This window comes from Chionomys nivalis, chromosome 26 (assembly GCF_950005125.1).
Source record: "Chionomys nivalis chromosome 26, mChiNiv1.1, whole genome shotgun sequence".
Taxonomy (NCBI): Eukaryota; Metazoa; Chordata; class Mammalia; order Rodentia; family Cricetidae; genus Chionomys; species Chionomys nivalis.
This window is the reverse complement of record NC_080111.1, coordinates 18,386,187-18,403,446: the sequence shown is the minus strand read 5'-3', so window position 1 is coordinate 18,403,446 and position 17,260 is coordinate 18,386,187. Positions and strand designations below refer to the sequence as shown.

Sequence of the window (17,260 nt, the reverse complement as noted above, 5' to 3'; positions counted from 1 at the left end):
GACTCGCCCTATAATCACCCTTACAACGCACAGGAAACAGTGCACTTGTACACACACAAGACACAGTTACACATCCCGACTTAGCTAAGAAAGCGGAAGATTTAAAGTTCCCAACTACTTATAATTAACGCCAGTTGTCAGTCAAGTTCATGTTATTTAGGATAGTTTATTTAAGTTAATAAATGAATCCTCCTCTTGACTAACATTAAAACCGACAGAGCATTCATCTGCTGGACTTGAGATGGCTTAGCAGTTAAAAGCGTATGCTGAGCTTGCAGAACCAAAGTTGGGTTCCTAGTACGCGCATCAAGTCACTCAAAACCACATACATGGGGTCCAATGACCTCATCAGGCCTTCATGGGTACCACATGTGAGAAAGATACATGGACAGGTGCATTCATATAAAAAGAGAGAGACACATACAAACACATAAAAATCTTTTTTAAAAAAAAACCACAAAATTTAAAGCATGTTTTACTGTTGGCCACTATTCTTCCTCAAGTCTTTATTTCTCATATCACCTGGTTATAATGTTGGTTAGTAACGTTTTTCTTTGCTATTAATTTAGGGGGTATTGTACATCAATCTTCTTTTATACATTTATCTCCTGAAAACAACTTCGTTTTCTCTCACTTGACTGTATATTCATAGAACCTTATTTTCTTAGTTATGGTTTCTATCGCTGTGAGAGACAGCACGGCTGTGGCAACTCTTAGAAAGGCAACCATTCACTTTGGGCTGACAGTTCAGAGGATCCGTCCAGTCATCACGCTGAGAAGCATGGTGGCAGGCAGGCAGACAGGGGGCTAGGAAGGAGCTCAGAGTTTAACATCTTGATCCAGGGACCAGGAAGAGACTTACGCTTCTGAGGCAAAGGCTGCCCCCAGTAACAAACTTCCTCCAACAAGTCACACCCACTCCAACAAGTCACACCACCTAGTAGTGCCACTCCCTATGAGTCTGTGGGGGCCACGTCCTTTCAATCCACCACTTAGTATCAATGGATCTTTCAAAATTAATTCTAGTGTGTCAATTACCTTTGGCTGGATATTTAGGATTCCTTCCCACAGATAGTCTCTCACTTCAGAAATCAGAAATAACAAAGTTGAAAGAATAGTTTTATAACGTTCAGCTGTCTGATTATTAACCTGAAACTGTCTGGCCAATTTTCAAGCAAGCTTTATTTGTTAGACTACAAACAAAATATCACTACACACTAGAAATATTGCTACAGTATATTATAGGGCATTGTTATAAATCACACAAAAAATCATGTAAGTAATGAACACATTTAATCAGAACCTTTAGTCACTGGTCAACAGTAGAATACTCAGGGAGAGTTTACTAAAACCAAAACCCAAAAACCAACCAAACAAACAAAAAACAACCATAGTTTGGTTTATTGTAGTCATACATCAACAAGTAACATTACAATAAAATGACCAAGAAAAGACAAGGCAGACAGTATTGTGTGATATGAGGTGTCATCAAGCAGGTTAGTAACTAAGGTCCTGTGTGTTTGAGAATATGTACATATGGATTTGCTTTATTTCCTACTTCTGGTTTCTGTGAGAATTTTATGTTTAAACTGATTAGAACTTTAAAAGTAAAGGAGAAGCTAACACAGAACCAGAGAGTGCACCGAATTTACATGTCAAAGTCAGTGCTTCCCATGAAGACCTCTGTATGGAAATATGAGACTCCCATACACGTGTCTATCTGTGCTATAGGTCACCAAGAATCAACCAACATATCCCCAAAACAGACTGCACTCTCAGATTTGTCTCATCTTTAAGATGTTTTAGTTATCACATCACCAATTTAAAATATTTAAAATGTGACTGGTTTTCTTCACACACAAAAGGCTTAAATATATAATTATATGTTTAATAAAAAAAATTGAAGACTAAAGCATCATCATTTTTAAGGAGTGTAAATGTGGCTAAATGGTTGAATATTTGCCTTATAAGTACAAAGCAATAATGGGTTTAATAATGGGCATTCCCAAGAATCAAAACAAAGTTTTAATGTGTAATAACAAATATAATTCACCACAAACACTAAAAAAATTAAAAACTAAGGTGCTACACTTTTTACAAAAAGGTAAGTTCTAACAATCAAGCATTTAGTTTAAAAAAAGCAGTAAAGGGGGCTGGAGAGATGGCTCAGCGGTTAAGAGCAGTGACTGCTCTTCCAGGGGTCCCGAGTTCAATTCCCAGCAACCGCATGGTGGCTTACAACCATCTATAATGAGATCTGGCACCCTCTTCTGGCCTGCATGCATATATGCAGACAGAACACTATGTATAATAAATAAATAAATATTAGGGAAAAAATTGCTTAAAAAAAATAAAATGTATTTGTTTAAAAAAAGCAGTAAAATTTGGAATATTTTTATATAATTCTACTTATACATATAACCCTGGAGAGCTGACATAGTTCATAACTGGCAGTGATTAATCTAGCTACTTTGCTATCTTAGGGCAAAAATTAGAGGCCAATTAGTATAAGCACCATTTTTCTAATTTACTTAAGGAAAATATAAAGAAAATGAAATTCACAGTAACATAATCCTCCTCTTTCAGTTAAAATCCCCAAAACCTATTTAGTCTTTACTTTAGGCAGTAGCTGGCTTAAATCGACAGCATAAAATACATACCAATTTAGGGAATTTAAAAAAAAAAAAATGAAAAGGGCTGGAGAGATGGCTCAGTGGTTAAGAGCATTGCCGGCTCTTCCAAAGGTCCTGAGTTCAATTCCCAGCAACCACATGGTGGCTCACAACCATCTGTGATGAGGTCTGGTGCCCTCTTCTGGCCTTCAGGCATACACGTAGAAAGAATACTGTATACATAATAAATAAATAAATAAATAGATAAATAAATAAATATTTAAAAAAAAATGAAAAGCTCTGATCATCAACTCACCTTCTTTTGATACCAGACTATAGCATCTGTGACTTTGGACGCCATTTATTCCACTGAGATTACACAGTCGTCATTTTAAGCTGTACAGAGAGAAAACACGGAAATGACTTTATTCCTACTCTCCAGGAGTTAACAGCATACATACATATCACTTTATTCCCACTCTCCAGGAGTCTAGCATACATACAGAGCACTCTGGCTATTTGTAAAACACCCTCCCCACGCCTGCTTTAGCAACACGTCCTCTCAAGTAAGCAAAAGCCAGGTGGCATGATAAAGAAGTTGCTTTTGGATGGATATAATAATTAAATATTCTTAGAAAAATAAATCTTTTAAATAAATTTGAGAATATTTCTGGCTATGCTGGAAATTTTATCCTTATAACTAATATATGATAGAAACCAACAGGTCAGTTTTTCTCTGGTTCCTGTCAAGAAGCTGGTGTCAATTACTATTGCTAACACATGGCTTGAGAGAAATGACAGAATTTGGAATCTTATATTTTTATAATAAACAAAATCAAACTCACATCAACAAGACAAGCAGATTAAATGTTAAGTCAGTATTAGGAACAGAAATAGTAAGAACATGTCAGATATCAGTTTGAAGATACTAAGAAATTTATAGTCACCTAAAACAGTTTGCCATCTACCTTACAGTCACCTAAGACAGACAGGTTACCATCTACCTTACAGTCACCTAAGACAGACAGTTTGCCATCTACCTTACAGTCACCTAAGACAGTTTGCCATCTACCTTACAGTCACCTAAGACAGACAGTTTGCCATCTACCTTACAGTCACCTAAGACAGACAGTTTACCATCTACCTTACAGTCACCTAAGACAGACAGTTTACCATCTACCTTACAGTCACCTAAGACAGACAGTTTACCATCTACCTTACAGTCACCTAAGACAGACAGTTTGCCATCTACCTTACAGTCACCTAAGACAGACAGGTTACCATCTACCTTACAGTCACCTAAGACAGACAGTTTACCATCTACCTTACAGTCACCTAAGACAGTTTACCATCTACCTTACAGTCACCTAAGACAGTTTGCCATCTACCTTACAGTCACCTAAGACAGTTTACCATCTACCTTACAGTCACCTAAGACAGTTTGCCATCTACCTTACAGTCACCTAAGACAGACAGTTTGCCATCTACCTTACAGTCACTTAAGACAGACAGTTTGCCATCTACCTTACAGTCACCTAAGACAGCAGTATCACAGCCCTACAACAGCGGTTTTCAGACCAACAGCGGTTAACACCAAGATACTTTCCTGGTCATAAGACAGCAATGCTAAAGACACCACCTCTGACTATGTGGTAAGACAACAGATTCTGGGCAGAGTACTCACTCCAACCCAGCATTCTCAAAGACAACCCCCCTCCCCAGCTCTTCAGGGAAATCAGTGAGAAAAGCGGCCTACCTAGCCCATCCTACCGCGTGCAGCGGGCCCACAGTTGGAGAAATGCTAGCCTGTCTTGGTAAATGCAACATCACAAATGTCACATGCCACTCTTGGGAGCATGCAGGCTTCTTGAACAAGTCAGGATTCAAATATAATAAAACTATTAGTTCAAATGTGAGGTAATAACCTCTAAAGTTTAAAGCACAATTTACTTAATGCTTGTATTCTTGACAGCTGCACACAAAATTATTTCCTTTCCTAATGAATCAATGATTACCTTTACACTGGGCAAATCCAGGCAAAGTCTATTTTGAAATTATTGTCAAATCACCAAACATATGGAAAGAGGGCTCACAAAACCAAGGGATCTGATTCAAATATTGACGCCAACACCCACTATTTAATACTGGAGAAGTTGATGAAGTTCTTTAAACCGTGGTTCCCTTCATGTATAAAGGGGGAATTAGCCATTACAAATGATACACATAAGATACCTATCACAGAACTCAACAGACAGTGTGTGCCAATTTTATTAACTTTTCTATTTAAAAATTCTTCAATCCATTAAGAAGAAAATACTTAATGCTTCCTTTAATGTGGAAAACAATTGAGTAAAAGAATAACAACAGCTGCCTGATTATCATAAGATCACAACATCTCAACTGCATACATGAGATTCAGAGATGCGCAAGTTTCCTCTGAGGTTATGTTCATTCCTCTCACCACATAAACTTCTCTCACACAGAAGTAACAACACCGAGGGCCAGCAGGAGGGTTCTGAGCCCCAGGGTCCACACAATGGAAGGAAAGGATGGACTCTGATGTCAACATGTGCACCATGCTACACACATGCCCACATGCAATAATAAATAAGCACAAATAATAAAGACAGTATGTAAACAATGTCAATGTGTGCACCAGGCTACACACATGCCCACACGCAATAAACATAAATAATAAAGACAGTATTTAAACAATGTCAACGTGTGCACCACGCTATACACATGCCCACATGCAATAAATAAACATAAATAATAAAGACAGTATTTAAGGGGCTGGAGAGATGGCTCAGCGGTTAAGACCACTGACTGCTCCTTCCAGAGGACCCGGGTTCAGTTCCCGGCACCTACATGGCAGCTCACAACTGTCTGAAGATCCAGTTCCAGGGGATCTGACAACTTCACACCAGTGCACATAAAATAAACAATAAGAAATATTTTAAAAAAAAGAACTCTCTTTAAAAAAAGACAGTATTTAAACAACGTCAACATGTGCACCATGCTACACACATGCCCACATGCAATAAATAAATAAACATAAATAATAAAGACAGTATTTAAACAAAACCAAGGGAAAATCCTTAGTATGAGGACAACGTCTGCCTCGAATAAGAAGATCTACAGAGTCAGTCTCGCTTCCTGAAACAAGAGCCTCATGTTTCATTCACTCGCGCTGAGTGTGTCCACACGCGGCAGTGTTCGTGGGCAGGAGGCTACCTTCTCACGGGTGTGAATTAGAACCCAGGATGCCAGGCTTGTGCACAAGTGGCTAGCCCCGCTCCAGCACTTCAGCAATAACCTTCCCGTGACATTGAGGGGCTCAGGCCAATTCTTCACATAGTGAGACAGACTTCTGACAAAGCACTCTCAACGACAAATGAATTTCAGACAAGTGAAACTTAGCAAAAGCAAAAAGACGACAGATTTCAAATTAGTAAACAAAATTATTAATACACAACAAATGATTTTCGGGGCAATTAAAGCCTTTCCAGTGTTGATTCTCTAACAGTCCAAGCTTATAGCTTATCATCACTATTGTAACTGTTCATGTTAAATAAAGTTTTGCTAATGATAAACTATATTCAAGTGAACGTACATGGGGCTAAAGAGAGTCAGACTGATGGACGGGGAGTATTAAAAGACTTACTCGGCACCCTGAATAGAGACTCTGAAGCCTGTGTGGACAGGCTGTAGTCATGCGTGTTCACACGCATACCAGAGGTCAACATCACGTGTCTTCCTTGATCTTTCTCCACTTATTTCTCTAAATACTGACTTATCTTCATTTTATGTGTGTGAGTGTTTTGCTGGCTTGTACATATGTGCACTGTGTGAGTGCCTAACGGCCACTGAGCCAGAAGAGGGGGGTCATAGCCTAGAAAAGTGCACTTGCTTTTATTTTCAGTTTTGTTTTTTTGTTTGTTTCTGTTTCGTTTTGTTTTCAGAGACAGCAGCTCTCTACGCAGCCTTGGCTGTCCCGGAACTCAATATGTAGAGCAGACACTGAACTCACAGAGCTCCACCCCTCTACTCCCGAGTGCTGGAACTAAAGACGTTACTGCGATACCCGTGAAACTGGGAATCAACCACAGCTGTACGACGCCACCACGTGCACTGAGAGCACCTGGGACGAGTGCTCCTAATCACGGAGCCATCTGGTCTACCTCTCCACTTTGAGACTGTCTCTCAGTGAGCCTGAAATGCACCGACTGGCAAGGCTGCCTCGCCAGCCAGCCCCAAGCACTGGAGTTACAGAAATGCTCCTCCACACGCAGCATTAACATGGGTGCTGGGTTTACTCTCAGCTCCTCACGCTCGTGCGGCAAGTACACTACCATCTATGCCATTTCTCTCGTCTGCCAGATCTTCTCCAATCAACTACAAGGATGGGTATCGCAGTAAGAATAAAAGCTACAGGGTTAACCGTAGGTATGACATTTCAGCTTTGCTATAGACAGTCTGCGCTAATTCTCGGTGATATGAGCTTAATCACCACATCTATCAAAATATCTGAAACTGTTCTTTAATGAGCAAACCTCCACATTTATGGGGCCAAAGGTTAGCACGCAGCGAGAGAAGGCGATATAGAAGGGAAAGTGGGTGAAGGGTGCTTTTACTATCAACCTAATAATGACCAGGAGGAATACTCTTTATACAGGTCTATGTTTTTAAAAAGCCAGATTTTTAACTACTCTCTAAGCTTCAAATCTCCATGAACTATTAATAAACACAATGTATTTTCCTCATTATTCCTGAACCAAGTCATGTTCTAGCATGCCTTACTGGGCTCAGAAAACTATTCCCACCTGACACTGTGTGCCTTTTATTCCCATTCTGGGCTTTTCTCCATTCATCGTCTTCCTCCAAAATAAAGTCTTTCTATTGAGTGTTCACCCATTAGAAATAAATAAAGCATTGGAGTTTGTCTCTTTGTTCACACCGACGAGGAAGTGTGGCATCTAACACAAACTACATAGCCGTACAGGTCACCTGACTTAAGGTAAACACTTGGGAAAAGGGGGCCATGCTCTTCCTGGCGTCTCCCTGGGCACCTATCACTGCCATGGCTGCAGAGGAGGACTGGAGAAATGCCAATGACCGAGTACGCGTCGGGAGGGTTCTACATCAGATGGCACTAAGCCCTGTCTCCTCTTCAGTTACCAAGCTCTCTGCACCTGAGCTTGTCACCAGAGCTAGCCCTGCGGCCCACAAAATAACAGACTAAACAAACAGCTCCAACCGTGTATGATTTTACTAACACACCTAAAACTACTAGACCAATCTACTTTAACTATGTGAGATTCAATGTGGCACAAACTGTTAGATGAAATGTGTAAATCTGCTCAGGTCCTGTGATGTCACTGTCCTGTCTTTTCCAGTAACCTCTATCGCTCCCGTCTGGTTGCGGAATGAAACTCCTATCGTAGAACTGTGTTTCGAGCGCACTGCCCGACTCTGACCTATCAGGCAACAGTGCCGCACAGTCCTCTTCTCTCCTCTCAACAATGTCACGTTTCTAAGCTTTTCTGCCTCAATACCAAAATTAGTATTTCCTCTTCCCGAAACAGAACCTCGTAAGCAGTCTCCCAATTCTACTTTACCCACAAATTCCCCCTCATCCCTCCACTCAAGACTTTTAAACAATCTTTGTGCTTCTATTGCATGTTCACTTTTTCTGCACGTACTTATCTACCTATGACCCCAACCCCAGGCTTAAATATGTTGAGAAAAGTCCAGTGCCTTTAAGGAGCCATCCCAGGGCTCAATGGTTCTTAACTTCTCTTCTGCTGCCACTGGTAACAGTTCCTCATGTTGCGGCGACCTCCAAACGTAAAACTATTTTCTTGCTACTTCACAACTGTGATTTTGTTACTGTTACGAATCATAACGTAGTGTCTGATGTGTGCCCCTGTGAAAGGGTCGTTTGACCCCAGTGGAGTCAAGGTTTAGGACCACTACCATACCAGCTCTTTGACTATATTAAACACAAAGGTTTATAAAGAAATTTAGAAGTTACTAACCAAAGCACCATCACAAACGAATGTGGACAAGACTCGAAACTGACTCATGGACACCCCCCCCCCAAGGTGCACACAAGCACACACCTTTTAATATTAAAAGATATAAAATATAACAACTATGGCTGATTTACTGACATATAACTTAACCAACCAAAACAGGATAATCTGCAAACCTAAGCGGTGCGATAAAATGACTTGAACTAAACCTCCCAAGCCTAGTCTAACTCCTCTCCGGCATGCTACACCTACCAGTTACCTCTGAAAAGACTAGTAAATACCAAGGGTCAAACACTCTTCTTCACCTTGGTTCTGAGGCTGGGGAAAGAAATGAAACGCACTTTGCCAGGAGGAATAACGTGTGAGCACAATGGAATTCACTGGTGTGGTCTAGAAGTTACAATTTCATTAACGGTTCCATGGGAACCTCCATCAACCAACGGCGTTTGGGAGGCTGGACCAGGTTGGGGTGTGACTTTTGGGGGCCCAGAGAAAGCCGGCTTACTCTCTTCTTCCCGCACTCCACACCTTGAGGCTGGACCCCGTTCCTTTAATAAAGGAACGCCTTTGAACACTCTTTCCGAGTCAGCTTGGATTATTTGACTCGCGTTCCCCCCACAAGTTCAGCGTCAATGTTTGTATGTTTTCAGCTAGAATGAAGAGATCACACAGAAATGTTGTAGAAAATACACTGTATGCTAAAAACTGCTCCAGTTTTGGAATAGAAAATGAAATTAAAAAGTGATCTGAGAAACAGCTATCCATTCCATTCTCTATTTTGACAGTTCATAAAAGAAATGTTTAATTTTTAATTTCCAGAATGGAACCAATGAAAAGTAGAGAATAACACCCATTCTAAGAGAAAATCATGGGCAAGCATGAACTTAGAGTAACACCTTGTGCTATTAAGAAATCTAAGAGACAGCACTGTGGCACACCTTTAATTCCAACACCCTGCACACAGGTGGATCTCTGTGAGCTGAGGTCATCCTGGTCTACCAGACAGTTGAAACCCTATCTGGGTTTGGGGGGAGGGGCTAACAAAATATTCAGACCTTTTCAGATTTTTCTTTATTATTTATTCATTCAGTGTATAGGAGTATTCTGTCTGCATGTGCACTGTGGTGGTTTGAATGTAACTGGCCCCATAATCTCACAGGGAATGGCACTATTATGAAGTATGGCTTTGCTGGAGTAGGTCTCTGTGGGATGGGGCTTTGAGGTCTCCTATACCCAGGATACCAAGCAGTGTCTCAGCTGACTTCCTGCTGCCTACAATGTAGGATTCTCAGCTATTTCTCCAGGACCTCATCGGTTGCCTGTCTCCATGCTCCCTGCCATGGTAATGGACCGAACTTCTCAAACGGTAAGGGAGCCCTCAGTTAAATGTTTCCTTATAAGAGTGGCCATAGTCATGATGTCTTCACAGCACAGAAACCCGCTAAGACGTGCACCATGTGTGTTGGGGATATTAGTGTAAAGTGTGGTGCTTTTGTATATGCTGCATTTGTTTAACTCTGTGAAGCTGTGATTCTTTGCCTGTCTAAAACAATAAAGAGCTGAATGGCCAAGAGCAAGGCAGGAGCAAGGATAGGCGGGGCTGGCAGACAGAGTATAAACAGAGGGAGAAACAAGGAAGAGGAGGAGGAGCAAGGGGCCACCCATGGAGTAGGAGTGAACGTAAGATACACAGAAGGAAAAAGCCCAGAGGCAAAAGGTAAACAGGATAATTTAAGAAAAGCTGGCAGGAAACAAGTCAAGCTAAGGCAGGGCGATTATATCAGAAAATAAAACTCCTTGTGTGATTTGTGTGGGAGCTGGGTAATGGGTCCCTCAAAAACTCCAAAGAGCAGATCATCACACTACATGTATGCAGTCCAGGAGAGGACTTTGGAACCCTGGAACTGGCGTTACAGACAGCTGTGAGCTGCCATGTAGTGCTGGGAACTGCATTCAGGTTCCCTGAAAAAGCTCTGAACTGCTGAGCCATCTTTCCTCTTGACAGCTGCAGTTCTATTATTACTCTGTAGGGCTTCCAGATGGGCCAGGAAAAGAGTTTACAGGTCCTTGAGAGTTAACTTTTTCTATTTTCGGGTTTCTAAATTTCAGCATGTTCTCAAAAAACCCCGACTAGTCTTAGAATTCTTTGCTGCATTTTGTTTCAAAGGCCTAGAAAGTCCTCCAAATACCCAATCACAGTATATGCAATTAAGTCTTTTGTGCTTTGGTGGATGTGATGCTTGAAAAACTCAACTATGGAGTACGATCCACTCAAGTGGTTTAACCACCTATTCACCGACAAGAAAGCATCAGCCAAGCTTGACCCAAATATACATATAATCTTATTGTCACCAACAGAAACATAACTAGGCTGGGCAGTGGTGGCGCACACCTTTAATCCAAGCACTCGGGACGGAGAGGCAGGTGGATCTCTGTGAGTTCGAGGCCAGCCTGATCTACAGAGTGAGTTCCAGAAGGGGGGGGGGGGGCAGTCATTCCATGTAATTTATCCAATCAACCAAACTTCTTTAACTTGATTTTATGTAAACATTAAAAATTACTAACTATGCATCGTCATCAAAATGTCTGGATAAACAATCTAGAGCAGAACATAACATACTCAGATATTAAATAATAGGATTAGATTAAAAGTGGGAGGGATGTAAGGTGGGTGAAGATAAGGAGCAAGTACTCAATAATTTTGAAAAGGACATCTCTAGGTACATAAAGTAGCTAGAAGGGAAAGAGGGGATACTGTTAGGGTGCCCAGGTTTTAGAGACTGCTAAAGCTAAGGACGGTTATAATTAAGAAGTGAAAAAAGACTGTGAGAAAGAAGTGGGAATGAGAAGGGAAGTGAATGAGAAGCGGCTGAAGGTGCTTTAAAAATGCAAACCACGGTCCTAAAAACCTGAGGGTACAGACAAAAGCCAAACCACCACGATGAATCCATGCAAGGACGGAAATTGACAGAAAGGAAAACACCTATGGAGCGCGTTCCTGCACAGCTGTGATGAACTGGTTCTAGGTGACACCGTGGAGACGGGGGCTTGGGAGGGCCACAACCTCACAGCCTCACTGTTCCTGGGCTTCTGTGCATGGAAAATCATTCTAAGACGCGTTACTTTTGTTTATGCTGCATTTGTTTAATGATGTAAAGGTGGTGCGTTACTTGTTTATGCTGCATCTGTTTAACTCTGTGAAGCTGTGTACTCCCTGTCTAAAGCACCTGGTGGTCTATAAAGAGCTGAACCACCAACAGCGAGGCAGGCAGTGTAGTAGGGGGAGAAGGGAGGAGGGAGGAGCAAGAGAACGAGGAGGGTGTCAGCGGCCAGCCAGCCACAGAGTAGGAGTGAAAGATACACAGAAGAAAAAGGTCCAAAAGGGTAGACGGGATAATTTAAGAAAAGCCAGTTAGAAACAAGTCAGGTTAAGGCCTGGTATTATTAAGTAGCAAGGCCCGGTGTGTGAATTACTGGGAGCTGGGTGGCGGGCTCCTGAAAGAGTAAAAAAGCAAACAGCTACACTTCTGAGTCGTTTCCTGCACATGCCCTAACCTCTCTAAATTTCAGATTTGGAATGGTCTCCTGACTGGACTCGGGACTCTCACCATCAGCCTCCTGGCAGCTGTCACTACAGCCGCAGCTCATATACTTAACCCTTACCCTGGCCCGTACTGTGTCTCTTATCCACTCAGGTCTGAGGATGGTCCATGTTTACCATGCAGCAGTTACAGAGTCAGAGGACCTCTGTTGCCTGCCCCACGCTGACCTCAAGCTGGAGTGGTCTCCACACCTAATCCCCTCAGGATAGTGGTGAGAGATGATAGCATGTGCCTGTAACCCCTGAGTGGAGAACGAGGCTCTGGACCACAAGTGAATACTGAAAATACTTCAACTGAAAGAACTCAGCTGCTATTGGAGGAAGGGGAGGCAAGCAAAAGAAACACTAAATATGTAATTCTAACACAGACAAACATGAAAAACCAAGACAACATAATTCCTTCAAAAACCAAAAAAAAAAAAAAAAACCAAAAATAATTCTATCGTAATGACACCCAGTGATGGTGAGTTAAGTATAATCCTAGACAAGAAACTCTAAATAATTATTATTAAAGTACATTTAAACAAGTCCAAGAATAAACCTTGACTAAGTTTCTTTTACATTTTTAAACAAACAGCTGAATAAAACAAAGATGTTGCAAGGTATGAAATTTAATAATTTTAATAGTAAATTTAAAAAGCAGATATAAATACTGAAAGAATCTGACATGCTGGAAATGAGGAATATACTAAGGAAAAACCCTCCAAGTCTCACTAATAGAACAGACCAAGAAAAGGACAGGATACCTAAGTTTGAAGACAAGGTAGAGGAACAAGACACTCGTGATCATCGGAAAAGATCGAATCTGTGGAGAGGCATAGGAGAATCGATTTCCAAAGGCAAAGAACACATCTTTAAAAAAGAATTATGACAGAAAACTTCCCAGAGTTAGGGAAGGAGATATCAGTCCACATACAGGAAGCATGCGGTACCCCAACAGAGCAGGAAAAGAACCCCTGTCACCTACCATCACTGACACGCTAAATACACACAGCAGAACGTACTCTGCAGGCAGCAAGGAAGGCACTGCGTGACAAAACAATGCCAGCCCAGAGCTGCTCCAGCAAAGCTGTCTGTCACGGCCAGAGGAAAAATAAAAGCTCTCCATGACAAAAATAGCCTGAAGGAATTTATGACCACTAAGCCAGCTCTACGGAACATACTTGAAGGAATTCTCAAGCTGAGAAAGAAAACAAAGCCATCCGTGAAGCCAAAGGAAAGAATAAACCACACTAGGTTAATAGTTAAGAAAAGAAGAAACCAAACACGTCAAAATCAACAAAATGGCAGGAACCAATGCACACCTTCAACAATAACAATCTAGTGGTCTCAATGTCCCAATCGAAAGACACAGAGGACTAGATCAAAAAGCATGAACCGTCACTTGCTGCCTCCAAGAAACAAACCTCACCACAAAAGCAAAACCCAACAAAAACCACTATCTTAGCACAAAGGATGAAATGTTATTCCAAGTAAAATAAGCTCGGAAAAGAGCGGGTGTTGATGTTCCAGCATTAGGGACAAACCAAGGGCGTCCAGTTTCTCCCTCCACTCCTATCCAGCGTCGCTACAACAAAAATACATCCCAATTATGCAAATAGAGATACAAAGAGGAAAAGAATTTCTATTTGTAGATGACATGATTCTACACATAAGAGACCCTAGAAACTCCACCAGAAAACTGTGAGAACTGATAGGCAATTTCTGCAACATGTCAAAAAGCAAATTTAACGCAGAAAAGAAAAAAAAAACCAGCCCTCCTACACACCAATTAATGACAACTGAAAATTAAGGCTGTATGAAAGCCCACTACTTTATAAGCTAATTTAAAAATAGAGGTTTTTTTAAGGGCGTTTGAACACAAGTACCCTGCACAGGTAGATAACATTTCCCCCTAGAAGATATGGGTTTTTATTTTGGGGGGGGCGGGGGGGAGCCTGTCCTGGAACTTGCTTTGTAGCCCAGGCTGGCCTCGAGCTCACAGAGATCCGCCTGTCTCTGCCTCCTGAGGGCTGGGATTAAAGGTGTGCGCCATCACCACCCAGCAGACATGAGCTATTAAATTAAAATTTCAATGCCAGGCATAGGATACCTAACTATGAATATTACTAGTAAGGAAGCCCCACAGCCCTTCCACCCTCCACTCACCACCCCCAAACAGCAAACGCTACTGTTTTTATTTACTCTTGGTTGCTAAGATGTCTTGTTGAAGACACAACACACCTCGGTTGCCAGACAGGGAAGAATGTTCCAGCAGCTTATAGCGAAGCTGCCTCCCCATTTTTGAAATGTTTAAAACGGGGGGCTATCCCGAGATCTACTTACTCTGACAGTCAATAGGTTCTCTCAAACAGTACCTGCCGGCCCCGCAGAGCTTAGACCGTATTGGTTTCTGTGCATGGATATGCACACCGTAAACACAAACTTCACTCTGAGAACGGCTTACTGATTTTAGTCTACTTTCCTATAGTCCAAAGACATACAAAAAGAGAGAGCTAACGTCTAAGTGCAGTAATGCTGAGGGTCACGAAGGCCCTGTGTGGGGATGCAGTCAGGAGGCAGCCCGCCTTCACCAGCCCTGGCTCCTGCCCTCTATTTAGAATGCTGATCGGAACAGCCCTGCTCTGACTGCCGCCGAGTCCAGCATTTCCGGGCAGGGTCATCTCAAGAGCGTTCCCTGTGCGGCTGCCTCCCGGCCTCTCTAGATGCTTCTCTGTGACTCCGCGTCTCTTCGTCTCGCTTCGAGCAGGTGACTAGGATTAGCGCCTTTCCATGTACTTCACTTTTCTTGCTCGCTGCTTTTTTAAACGTTTAGCAGAGCTGTAGTGTTCCTTCTGTCTCTCCACCCCACCCCAGTCTGTCTCAACCTCTCACCATCTTCCCACATCCATTCCCTTCTTTTTCATTTACTGGAAGAAAAGTCTGTGATCTTATTCAGTTACTTAGGAACTCCTACATTCACTGTTTTCACTTTCTTCATTTCTGCTTCTAAGGTAGATCTCATGTTCCAGGCTGCTCCCAAATTTACTATGAAGGTGAGGATGACCTTGAACTTCTGCTGGGCCACCTGCTCCAGATGCTGGGATTACAGGTATACACCTCCCGTACTGTCTGTGTGCGGATGAGGTTCTCCCCAGATAAGACCCCTCTCCAGCCCAACTGTATTTGCTTTTCAACCTCTTTTTTCTTCAATAAATAAACTCAGTATTTTATACTAAAAAAACTAAAAAATAAAGTCTAACATTCGAAGACGGAACTATAAACTGGCAGCAGCTGTGCTTTTAACTTCCGTCGTCTCTAACAGAAGGAAGTGAAAGACACGGTTTCCATCCTTCCTATAAACTCAAGATACTAAACAGCAGCACTACAGAGCTGGGAAAGCATCTCCAAAGCCTCGGCTGTTTTTCCTATTCCTCAGTACTGTGCACTCACTCTCCAAGCTGGGAGCCCTAGAGTCTGTCTTCCAGCGCCCCCTGCTCACGTACCCCCTGTGTCTGACTCAGGAACAGTCAGTAAGGAGGAAAGCGACTCACCACACAGCCAGCCATTCCGACACCTCCCCGGCCCACTCCACACAACTGGTGCGTGCCCGACGTTTCTCACTCCCCACTACTCAGATCCATTCCTTATTATTTCATTTCAATACTTAAAAACACTGATTCATTCCTTTAAAAGATCTAATCATTTCCCAGTGCCTAAAAGAGAAAGAAAAATGTTTATTGGCTACAAACAGAAGGTCTTCCTTTCACAAACTGGCTGTAGATTTACTGCAAAATCGGCACATCCAACTACCCCTGCGCTTCCGACTCCACACACACCCAACACACGTGTAAAATGCTTGCTTCTAACCCCAACAGGCCGTCCCCCTCCACAGCTTCTTCCTCCTTCAGAAATTCACCTTGGCCCAGATTGTCCACTACAGAAATTCACCTTGGCCCAGATTGTCCACTACAGAAATTCACCTTGGCCCAGATTGTCCACTACAGAAATTCACCTGTGGCCGGGCGATGGTGGCGCACGCCTTTAATCCCAGCACTCGGGAGGCAGAGGCAGGCTGATCTCTGTGAGTTCGAGACCAGCCTGGTCTACAGAGCTAGTTCCAGGACAGGCTCCAAAGCCACAGAGAAACCCTGTCTCGAAAAAAACCAAAAAAAAAAAAAAAAAAAATAGAAGAAAAAAAAAAAAAGAAATTCACCTGTGAAAACCAATGATCAACAAAGTTCAAATAACTGTATTACTACAAGAGTAATTCGTGTGAAAATACACGTGCGTATGTGTGTTAGCGTATGTTGTGTGTGAGGGCATGCATGTGGCTATGCATATCTGTGCATGCACAGGAGGCCAGGGGAGGACACAGGTTTTCCTGTTCTGTCACTCTCTGCCTAATTCCTCGAGAACGGTCTTACTAACCCTCACCACAGGTCCCAGAGCAGCGTCACACCCGGCCACTTACAGAGGAACTGGTGTCTGGACTCAGGCCTCATTCTTACCCAGCAAGCACGCTTATCCACAAAGCAACCTTCCCCACTAACGTAAGAATAAGATTAAATACTTCAGACTTTAGGAGAAAAGATGACAAACTAAACATGGGCATTAACTTCACTCCCTTATAAAGCAGCTGAAGTCAAAGCAGGGTCATAAAGCACAAGGAGAGAGATGGCTAAAATGAACTCTGGAGAAAACTCTGCGAAGTGGCCGCACATGTGACCGAGGCAAGGAGTGGCCGACGAAGGTCAAGGGACACCGTGGCAGGGAATGCGGGGACGGCCACCTTTACAAAGCCTGCTGGACACAGGTAGAGTCTATGCGCTCCCGGCCAACGACAGAATATCCCCGAAGGCACAGACAAAGGCACAGACAATGGAAGTCAGCACACATCTCCCCCGAGCTGTGAGGACAGCCATAGAGCTGATCCTGTTTGGTTGCCTTCCTCTAAAATAAATCTAGACCATTCCTAGAATCGGGTTGATCAATAAAACAATTATTTTGTCCCAAGAATGTCTCGTCATCTG

The 17,260-nt window shown here is 42.5% G+C and overlaps 1 protein-coding gene across 6 annotated transcripts in view; it reads right to left on the bottom strand.

Annotated features, from left to right (window-relative positions):
- Nucleotides 1-17,260, bottom strand: part of Phtf2 (putative homeodomain transcription factor 2) — a 90,347-nt gene that overhangs the window by 57,542 nt on the left and 15,545 nt on the right. For 5 of the 6 annotated variants that reach the window (XM_057758490.1, XM_057758494.1, XM_057758496.1 and 2 more), the window contains exon 2: nucleotides 2,929-3,008. In XM_057758490.1, coding sequence (XP_057614473.1) covers nucleotides 2,929-2,973 — 45 coding nt within the window. In that variant the 5' untranslated portion in view covers nucleotides 2,974-3,008. Of the gene's footprint in view, nucleotides 1-2,928; nucleotides 3,009-15,781; nucleotides 15,803-17,260 lie in introns of those variants that run through there. The other variant, XM_057758491.1, reaches the window with a different exon arrangement.